The sequence below is a fragment of the Microtus ochrogaster genome, chromosome 2 (genome assembly GCF_000317375.1).
Source record: "Microtus ochrogaster isolate Prairie Vole_2 chromosome 2, MicOch1.0, whole genome shotgun sequence".
NCBI classification, from domain to species: domain Eukaryota; kingdom Metazoa; phylum Chordata; class Mammalia; order Rodentia; family Cricetidae; genus Microtus; species Microtus ochrogaster.
The window spans coordinates 21,613,858-21,624,830 of NC_022010.1; the positions used below are offsets into that span (position 1 = coordinate 21,613,858).

A 10,973-nucleotide genomic window follows, 5' to 3' on the forward strand; every position below is an offset into this window, starting at 1 on the left:
ATTTTAACCCTAGAACTCTGGAGGGAGATCTGAGCTCAACCCTGTCTGTATAGTGAGTTCCAGGCCATTCAAGGTTACAGGAGAACCTGTCTCGGAAAAAAAAAAAAAAGAAAGAAAGAAAAGACTCAAAAAGATGTTTATTTTTATCAAGTTTTCTGGCGACTTCACAGATAGCACTGTGGCTCTGTGCAGAAAAGCGGGTGTGGTAAAATGACCTCCGCCCCCGACCCCCTTCAAAGGCTCCCCTGTCTCGACAGCTACAGGAGTTGGTGCCCTGCCTTCCAGGGATACCATGCGGTTCACCACGGCAGCCTGGGCCTCGGGGAAGAAGAGTAAGTGGCCTCCCGGGTCCCGCCCGGGGTGGGAGCGGGTGGGATGCGGGCTGCAGTAGGGATCCCGCCGCCCCAGCCCGGCCACTCTGGCACCGGCCTGTGCGCCCTGTAGGCGGCAGGCTGCGGCTGGTAGGCGGCCCGAGCCCGTGCCGCGGCCGCGTGGAGGTGCTGTACGCCGGAGGTTGGGGCACCGTGTGCGATGATGACTGGGACTTCGCGGACGCGCGCGTGGCCTGCCGCGAGGCGGGGTGCGGGCCCGCGCTCGGAGCCACGGGCCTTGGTCATTTCGGCTATGGCCGAGGCCCCGTGCTGTTGGACAACGTAGGCTGCACCGGGACCGAGGCTCGCCTCAGCGATTGCTTCCACCTGGGCTGGGGACAGCACAACTGCGGCCATCACGAAGACGCCGGAGCCCTGTGCGCAGGTGAAGCTGGCGGGAGGGGTGGAGTCCGAGGAGGAGTGGGCGGGGCCGCCCGCGGGCGCTTTGCGCGATGTGGGCGGGGCCCGGGCGAGCGGGACGAGACGTGAAGACGCACACGCTGGGGTGTGCGTCTGCGCTCGCAGGCAATATGGGCGGGGTTCTGCGTGGGGCGGGGCATGGGCACACACAGCCTCGTGGGCGTGGCCTCTTGAAACCCTCTCAGCGGGGGTGGGGCCAAGCCTGAAAGGCATGGGTGGGGTCGTGCGCCTGCGCCTACTGCCCCGTAGGGGACCTGAGTAGCCTTTAGGGCAGGTCCAAGATTGAAAAGGCGAGCAACTGCACGCAGGCGCCCACTGTTTCGTGGGCGGGTAGTCGAGAATGGCGAGGGGCCTCGCCGCGCATGCTCCGTGCTGAGGGCTAAGCGGGTTCTGATGCGGAATGGGCGTGGCGGTCTCTGCAGCACTGCAGCGGAAGTATTACGCACAGGGGAGTAGCCTCACCCTCCAGTTGCGCCTGTGCGGTAGCGGTGTGACCGGAAGGGCGAGTCCTCTGCAGGGAGAATAGGGCGCGACGTAGGGAGGGTTCGTGCAGTGCTGTCTCCGACTTGCAAAGGGTTGTGTGATTCCCTCCCTGCTGAGTCAAGGTTCCTCCTAAGTACTAGTGATGGAGAGGAAGCAGGTGGAGTAGACTACTTTCCCAGAGATAGCCTTTGACTTTTCAGAGAAATCAGTGAAAAAAGGCCGCTTACAAAGTCTGACGAGACCTGGTGTACTCCTTTTGTTCATTGCTTGCTGCAGAAAGTGGCATCTCCATCTTTATTGGCTGCCCAGGCTTCGGGGGTCCTCCTGTGTCTTGGCAGTTTTGGGGGGTTCTTTCTGTCTCTATAACATGGAAAATTAGGAGAGATGGATGACCTGGCTCTAGGGAGCATGTTTACCAAAGTGACAGCCCCCCACTTTTTTTTTCTGCCCTTGCTGAGCCAGGTCCAGAGGAGCTGGGACTCCTCCAGCAGGATGGTTCTGAGACCACCCGAATGCCCAGTCCTCGGCCCAGAGATGGTAGGTGCTTACTGTCACTGAAAATGAGGTTGGAACCTTGGGATTAATATGAATCTGGACTGAGGAAGGGCAAAGCAGAACTGACCAGGTCCTAGAACACTTGTCCTTTTGTGCTGTTCCCAGGCCTCACGGATGGGAGTATAATACCCAGGAAGGAGGAGGTAGATTTTAAACTAGTCTGGAACTGGGGGTCGGGAGTAGGGGATATAGTCCTGTGAGTGGAGTGTTTGCCTGGCTTGCAGGATCTTCAGGTTCAGTCTCTAGCCATGTCATCTGTGGGCCAGCCCTTTCTGACCCCTGGCTTTATCTGTGACACATCACCTCATAAATTGGGTGTCTTGGAACACTCCTGTAATCCTGTAAACTTTGACTGAGGCAGGAAAATCAGTTCAAGGCCAGCTCTGTGTATTTGAAGCCCACCTGGGTCTCACAAGTCTAAATACTAGAGCAATCTAGAGACTTCTAGTGTTGGGATCGAACTGAAAGGATGGGGATACAATCTAGGAGCTAGAGAATGCAGAATTAGCGTGATGGGCCCATGGCTTTCATCCCGTCATTATGGAGATGTAAGTTGGAAGGATAGCGAATCCAAGGCCAGCCTAGGCCACATACCTCTCAGAAAAACAACTAGTTAGCTCAGGGAATCCAGGTGCAGAAGGGGAGACAGGAAACTTTGGGGGGCAAGAGAAGACATTGTCACAAAGCTAACCTAAGGGACTGAGACTGTGAGCAGAGGCCTTAGCAGAGAGCACAGCACTGAGGCCCCTGTTATTTCTTCAGTCTCAAGTCCTGCTGCCCAGCTTTAATGTCCTGAGGGCTCCCAGGGCATCCCTTGACCTAGTCTAGCATGGAAGTTTCTAGCATGTTAGTTCCTCCTTTCAAAAACAGTTTTTTATTACTTTGTCTCATGAGGGTCTTACTACATAGCTCTGGTTGACCTGATATTGCTCTGTGGGCCAGGCTGGCTTCAAACTCGCAGAGATCCGCCTGCCTCTGCCTCCCTAGTGCTGGGATTAAAGGTGTGCACCACCGTGTCCAGCATTATTTATTGGTGTCTGTGTGTATGTGCATGCATGTGTTCACACCCATGTGAACACACAACAGCCTGAATGTGAAGGTCAGAGGACACAACCCGTGGGAATTGCTCTTCTCGCTTCACTGATTGGTTCTTGGGGGTGGAACTCAAGCCACGTGACTCGATGGCAACCATGGAGCCATCTCTTGAGCCTATGGGCTCTTCTGACCCTCTGGCCTTATCTCCAACCCAGGGCACCTCCGCCTGGCTAGTGGAAGCCACCGATGTGAGGGGCGTGTAGAGCTCTTCCTAGGACAGCGGTGGGGCACTGTCTGCGATGACGCCTGGGACCTACGGGCAGCCATTGTCCTGTGCCGTCAGCTGGGATGTGGCCAGGCTCTGGCAGCTCCCGGCGAGGCCCACTTTGGCCCAGGCAGAGGCCCCATCCTCTTGGACAATGTCAAATGTCGAGGAGATGAGAGCACCTTGCTACTCTGCTCTCATATCCGCTGGGATGTCCACAACTGTGACCACAGCGAGGACGCCAGTGTCCTGTGCCAGCCATTGTGACACAGCGGGCTGTACACTCTGGATCATATCAAAGGAGCCTATTGGGGAACTGCCCCTCCTTTTCAAGGATCTCCTCCTGTGATTTCTGCAGTTCCTGGTGCCCCTTTATCCCCTTGCAGGGGGGAGCTACACTGCAGTGCCCACTCCCATCCCCTTACTGTGTGGCCTCAGACTGTTGTCACCTGCTAGAGGCCCAGTACAGTGAACGTGGTAATATGCCCAGTCAAAGCAGATGTGGGAGAATGACTCACCTCTTCTCTTTGGGGAAACTCATACCGTACCCCCAACCATTCTTCTCTCCACCCATATCCACAAGGCTTGGGCTCACGGCAATGCCCTTAAACACTTCTAATGACCTGTTTTGGTCTCCCCCCTCCCAAAAGAGGGGAGGCAGAAGGGGTTGGGCTGTTCTCCGTACAGACTGTCAGGGGACTGCAGAAGGTCCTAGGTCCTCACCTTCCCTGCTGGGTGAGGACCTGGACTCAGATGGTGCTCGGCTGAACAAGGGGGCTTCAGGGGACAAAGCAGGGACAGGAGGAGCCCCTTCCTGCACCGTCTCTGATTTCCACTGCCCCTGGCACAGAGCCTCCACTCTGCAGTAGCAAAGAAGCCTGGAGGCCTGTGGCCACTGTTCATAGGTGCCAAGTCAATAAAGCATTATTCCTGGGTCTTTTAACTGAGGTCATTGTTTGAGAACCTGTATTGGGGCAGCTGGAAAGACTCCAGGCAGGACTTTCTGGAGAAAACCCGGCATAGAGATGAAAGGCTGTGGTCCAAGAGCATCATCCAGGAGTTCTTCACTGGCTCATCACAGCCTGGAAACGCTGAATCACCATGGAGCCTCAGGCTCCTCGAGGAGCTTCTGGTCAACCTCCCTATTCTATCACACACTCACAAATCTAGATCCAGGAAAGGAGAGGAAGTCCAGCTCCCAGTCCCTGTACTGAGGGTGCTGAGGAAGCAAGAACACTGGAAGTTTCAGGCCAGCCAGAGTTAGAGCGAGAGAGCCTGAGTGAACAAACCAGGAAAATAAAATGACAGTACCACCTGTGCTGTTACCTCTTTGAAGGAGTCCTCGGCAGGAGGATCAGGAGTTCAAGGTCAGCCTGGGCTACAAAAGACCTTGTCTAGAGGCAGAGACCCTGTCTGAATTGGTGGTGGTGGTGGAAGTCTGTGATCCAAGCATGTATAGGCTGAAGCAAGAGGATTAGGAGTTTAAGGCAGCCTGGGCTTCCAGAGAGGCCCCGCCACCTTCTTCCCTTGGCCGCCTATGCATCTGTAGATTGGGTTTTTGTTCATTTGTTTTGTTTTATTCTTTAAGGCAGGGTTTCACTGTATAGCCCTGGCTGTCCTGGAACACACTTTGTAAACTAGGCTAACCTCAAACTCTGGAACAAGAGTTGGAAACAGTGTGAGCTGCCATGTGGGTGCTGAGACTTGAACCCAGGTCCTCTGGAAGAGCAGCCAGTGCTCTTAACTGCTGAGCCATCTCTTCAGCACCTATTCAGGATATTCTTTACTGCTTTCTTCAGACTTCATTTCTGCTTGCTTTTTTTTTTCTGTTTGTTTGTTTGGGTTTTTTTTTTGCAGGACTGGTGATTGAACCTAGGACCTAGTTCATGTAAGGCAAGTACTCACTGAGCCACAACTCCTCCAATTGTTTCCCCACACACGCAGATTTTTTTTTATTGTGTGTGTCTGTGCTCAGGTGCATGCGTGTGCACTCATACATATATACAACATGTTTGCATGTTCCCCTGGAGATCAGAAGAGGGTGTCATATCTCCTGGAATTGAAGTTAGGAGCAAGTTGTGAGCTACCTGATTTAGGTGCTCGGAAATGAACCCAAGGCCTCTGGAAGAGCAGCCGGTTCTCTATACTCATTCATTCCCTAGCCCCTCCCCATTTTATTTTTAGGTTAGCAAACAAGGTATTAGATACCTGTCTCTCTCTTTCTCTATATTGTCTCTCTCTATTTTTTAAAACAGGGTCTCACTCTGCAGCCCTAGGTGGCCTGAAACTCATTATGTAGATTAGGCTATCCTTGAACTCACGTCCTAAGTACTGGGATGAAAGGCCTATGCCACCATGCCAGGCTAATTAGCCTTTTGTTTGGTTGGCTTTTGAGACAGGGTTGCTCTATAGCTTTGGAACCTGTCCTGGAACTAGCTCTTGTAGACCAGGCTGGTCTCGAACTCACAGAGATCCACCTGCCTCTGCCTGCTGAGTGCTAGGATGAAAGGCATGCACCACCACTGCCTGGCACTAATTATAACATTTTCAAACAAAGTGTGGATTTTCCTCCTCCTTACCTCCGTCCCCCATTCCTATCTCTCTTACATCTGCCCAGTCTCTTCCTTCTGTGTCATGTCGCTGATGCTTCTCCCATCTTCGTTCCTCTCTAGAGGGTTTTACCCACAGCTGCATCCTGGAGGAGCAGTGTGAGCTCCAAACCACTGAGCCATCTCTCCATCTTGTCCATTTCTCAGTTGGCATTTTGCTCATTAAAATAAAGAAGAAGAATTTATGTGCATGGGTGATGTGCCCGCGTGTATGTCTGTGTACCACATGTGTGCCCGGTGCACGAGGAGGCCAGAAGAGAGCATTAGGTCCCTGAAGATTAGCGTTATAGACAGGTATGAGCTTCCTGTGAGTGCTGACTCAGTCCTGGGTCCGCTGGAGAGCAGCCAGTGCCACTAACTGATGAGCCTTCTCTCTGATGCCCCTTACCCACTATGCTAAATAAAAACTGGGTGTGGTGGCCCATGCCTTTAATCCCAGCACTGGGAGACAGAGGCAGGTGGATGTCTGTAAGCTCAAAGCCAGCCTGGACTACAGATCGAGTTAGAAAACAGCCAAGGCTACAGAGAAACTGTCTTCAAAAAGCAAACAAAAGCTGGGCGGTGGTGGCGCTCACCTTTAATCCCAGCACTTGGGAGGCAGAGGCAGGCGGATCTCTGGGAGTTCGAGGCCAGCCTGGTCTACAAGAGCTAGTTCCAGGACAGGTACCAAAGCTACAGAGAAACCCTGTCTTGAAAAACCAAAAAAAAAAAAAAAAAGCAAACAAAAAACTAGTTGTCCTCTGGCCCCTACATTCTGACCCTACATGTGGATTATCGCACACATGTGTATTTCCACACACAAAATAAATATGTAAAAAGAAACAAAAGGCCGGGCCTTGGTGATGCACGCCTTTAATCCCAGCACTTGGGAGGCCGAAGCAGGCACATCTCTGAGTTTGAAGCCAACCTGGTGTACAGAGCGAGTTCCGGGATAGGCTCCAAAGTTACAGAGAAATCCTGTCTCAAAAAACAAAACAAAAAAGAAAAAAAAATAAAGAAAGAGGTATTTCATGCCTGTGTTTGGTAGAGGTCACAGGATGTCTCTCCTTCTACCACGCGGGTCCCTGGGATTCTTAGAGAATTCTAGAGAGAATCCCTTTACCCGCCGAGCCTTCCATCACGCCAGCCCTGGCCCCTCATCATGTGGACATGAAGTCTTTGTCTCTAAGTTCCTGTAGCTTGCTATCCTCCCCGATTTATTTGTTGTTACACCTGCCTGACAACCTGGGCTGGAGCCAAACATTGAGGATTGAGGGATTAGCAAAAAAATAAAATAATAAAATATTTTTTTTAAAATGAGGCAGTTGAGGTTGTCTTCCTGTAAGGTCAAGCTCCAAATTTCCAGGGCTTTGCACTCGAAGGCACTGTCCCGGGAAGTGTTGATGTCTGCTGTGCAAAGGGAGGAAACAAAAGCCCAATGACAGTTCTAGGGTTTTGCTGGGTCACCGAAAAACATCAGGGGCCAGGTGTTGGCATTCCCACTAGAGCCCCACAAGCCTCGACGACCTGGACGCGGACAGGGTAGCAGAGGACGTGACGTGGCTGTGCCCTTCCGTCCCACTCACTTCGCGCCTTCCTGCTGAGTCACCGCAGGAACGCAAGAAAGGCCGAGGCCACGCCTCATTCTCCTTGAAGGATTCTGATTGGATGGCCCGGGAGCTGGTACAGCCAGTCACAGCAAACTGCAGGTTGCTGCAGGGCGGGCCGGAGGAGGGCGATGGAGCCGCCCTCTTTGGGACAATCCCTCTACCACCCCCGTTTCCTCAGGAGAGTTCTAGGTCTGGTCGGACAAGGGTTTCCGACGTGGTCCAAGGTGTTGCATGCACAAGGGAGGACAGGCTAGCCTTCCCAAGAGTTTACGCGACGTTTCAGCCCTGCAGACATTGCCAGTTACCGCCACCAACTTCTGGGCCACAGGGCAGCTCGTCTTTCCTTCTTCCTTTTTTTTTTTTTTTTTTTTTTTTTTTTTTTTTTTTTTGGTTTGTTTTTTACTGAGCGGTGGTGGCGCAGGCCTTTAATCTCAGTACTCAGGAGGTTGAAGCAGGCGGATCTCTATGAGTTCGTGGCCCGAGTGATCTACAAAGCGAGTTCCAGGACAGCTACCATTGGTACACAGAGAAATCCCATCTAGAAAAAAATATTGTTTTAGTCAAGATCTCAGGTAGCCCAGGCTAGCTTCCAACTTTCTACACAGCCACAGATGACCTTGAACTTCTGTTCCTCCCTCCTCTACCCACCTCCCCTGCGTTGGGATTTCAGATGTGCTCCACCACTCACCGCAGCTCATTGATGCTGTGCTAAGGAACCCAGAACTTCACATAAGCCAGCACTCTACCCACCGAGCTGTATCTTAACCCCCTACTATTGTTTACATGAAGGACATTTTTTTTCTTTCTTTTTTTTTTCTCAAGACTGGGTTTCTATGTGTTGCCCTGGCTATCCTGGACACTAGCTCAAAAACATACAATAAACAAAAAGGGTTGGAAAAGGTTACCCACCTCTGGCCAGCATGAGCAATAAACTGAGGGGTTTTGTTATTTTGTTTTGAGACAAGATAATGTAGCCCATGTTGGCCTGAAATTTGTCATGTGACCAAAAATGAACACGACCTCCTGACCTTGCTTATCCTCCTAGGTGTTCAGCTCTGCCTGACCATCCTTGACTTTGACATCTCTGGGGGGGAAGGGGGTCCTCACACAGCAGTCAGGTTGACCTGGAACTCAGTTTTCCTACGGGTCTAATGGGTGTTGAGCTACTCTGTGTCTGTTAAGTTTAAATCCGGGACAAAGGCTGAGGTACCTATTTAAAATATCAAAAGCAAACATGGCCGCCTCTCCCAGCATCTCTCAGTCCTCACCTGTTACTGGGTAAGGCTGATATTCCCTGTGCTCTACCCTGAACTATCCAGCCCAGAGCTGGGCTGACCTTAGGCTTTTCCTATATAACCCAGACACTTTGGTTACCCTCCCTTTTGCACCTTTGGCCTCCTGGCTGCTGCACCTGGTCGTCGCCGTCACCATTGTCATTTTCCCTACCCCCACCCCCATAACCCAGCTCAGTCTGCTCCTGTCCACTCTGGACTTTTCCCATAGCCTTTGACTATGCTCTCCGACCACACCTACGAGGGTCGTGTCCTTTCCTTTCATCATTCCGGTTAGCCTGAGGATTTTAACACGGCCTGCTCTATCACAGCAATTTATATGTGTAGGATCACCCTAACGGAGCCTGTATTGTCTTATGATTGGCCCTGCCACTCGAGTGAAAGTCTTTAATAACTCAGTCTCAGCAGATAAAGAAATACTCAGAGCAAGGACTGACCTGCCCGAGGTCACCCACAGGCCGACTGGGACACGGGTGTTGGCACCATCATTGGCTTCTATTTCCGCTGTCTGGTTGCCCCTGTGTGAGAGGCTTCAGGCTTAGAGAGCCCCTCCATCACTTGTCAGGTAGGCTGAGAGGCTGCGGACAAAGTGGCACCTGCTCTCTGCCACCCTGGTTAATCTACTGTCTCGAGGCCTTGGCATGAGTTGGAGGAGCCTGTGTCTATGCCTAGTTTGGCAGCAGTCAGCTCATGGGAGCGCTTTTCCATGTGATATTGTTCAGTCCATCTGGACAGCTTGAAAAGTGAGAGTTGTTTCTACTTAGTAAGGACACTGAGCACCAAAAATACAGCTTTGGGCGGGGTTGGTGGTTTCACACACCTTTAATCCCAGCACTCAGGAGGCAGAGGCATGCAGATCTCTGTGAGTTTGAGGCCAGCCTGGTCTACAGAGCTAGTTCCAGGACAGGCTCCAAAGCTACAGAGAAACCCTGTCTTGAAAAACCAGAACAACAACAACAAAAAGAAAGTAGGAGAGGACTGACCTCCTAACCCTCTGTCTCATGTACACATCTGCGCTCTTACCAGACACCCACATATCCCACACACACACATATTCTTACATGCTCACACGTGTGCACACACACTTGCAGAGCATACACAATAAAATGGAAATACTAGATCTGGGCACGGTAACTCATACCTTTAGTCCCAGCTCGTGGAGACAAGCAGAGGCAGGTGGACCATTATGAGTTCCAAGCCTGGGCTATGTGGTGAGAACCTATCTGGGGGGCGGAGGGGGGACACAAATACAACAACAGAAAAACTTGGCCTGAATTGTGGCTCAGTTGGTAGAGCGCTTGCCTAGCACGCATGAAACCCCGAGTTTGATCTCCAGCACTGCTTAAACTGGGTGTGGCAGCAGACAACTATAATCAGAGCCCTAAGGAGGTGGAATCCGGTGGAGTCTCCAAGGAGCAAGTTCAAGGTCAACCTGAGTTACTTTAGACCTTCTCAAATAAACAAATAAATAAAAATAAATAGTGTTGAAGGTCATGGATGTGAATGGATGGAAATGGGTTTCTCCACATCTGCTGTGCTGCTTTGAGTCACTATGACAAATACCTGAAAAAGAAAAAGATTAATTTCCATTTTCTGTTATTATTGTGAGTTTTGTTTTTTGTTGTTGTTGTTTTGGTTTTTTTTTTTTTTTTTGGTTTTTCGAGACAGGGTTTCTCTGTGGTTTTGGAGCCTCTCCTGGAACTAGCTCTTGTAGACCAGGCTGGTCTCGAACTCACAGAGATCCGCCTGCCTCTTCCTCCCAAGTGCTGGGATTAAAGGCGTGCGCCACCATCGCTCGGCTATTATTGTGTTTTTGTGTATATACTGTGTGTGTACGAATGCAGGCAGACCTGGGCTACCATACACAAGTGGGGGGGTCAGCCGGGTGGTATTTATATGCATGTGTGCATGTATGTGTTACATGTGTGTGTAGAAGCCGTTGGAGGTCTAAAGACATGTCAGCTCCTCTATAACTGGAGCTTGTGAACTACCAGGTGGGTGACAGGAACCAAAACTCCCCTACGCCCCCCCCCCCTTTTTTTGCTTCAGAGGAGCCTGGTGTAGCCCAACTTGTCCTTTCTGTGTTGCTGAGGATGACCTTGAATTGCTAATCCTTGGTAGCTGTTGAATTGCTACCTAGTGCTGCGGTTACAGGCTTGCACTACCCTACCATATCGTGCCTGCTCCAGACTGGGCTTTTTCTGCAGATTATACTGAAAGAAGAGACAGGCCAATTGCCTAGAGTGGTGGCTTCTACCTTCTCAAAGCAGCCATCCATCTTGCCCTGATTGGGTCCAGCCCAGCAGTTTCCAGAATGACCCTGGCATCTGACCAGCTTGCTCAGCATCTTCTCT

The 10,973-nt window shown here is 51.4% G+C and overlaps 1 protein-coding gene across 1 annotated transcript in view; it reads left to right on the forward strand.

The window, feature by feature from the left end:
* The window catches only part of Ssc4d (scavenger receptor cysteine rich family member with 4 domains), a 12,929-nt gene extending 8,862 nt beyond the window's left edge, over positions 1–4,067 (forward strand). The window contains exons 7-10 of the mRNA XM_026789011.1: positions 258–332; positions 445–756; positions 1,737–1,811; positions 3,080–4,067. Coding sequence (XP_026644812.1) covers positions 258–332; positions 445–756; positions 1,737–1,811; positions 3,080–3,396 — 779 coding nt within the window. The 3' untranslated portion in view covers positions 3,397–4,067. The remainder of the gene's footprint in view (positions 1–257; positions 333–444; positions 757–1,736; positions 1,812–3,079) is intronic.
* Positions 4,068–10,973: the final 6,906 nt, after the last annotated feature.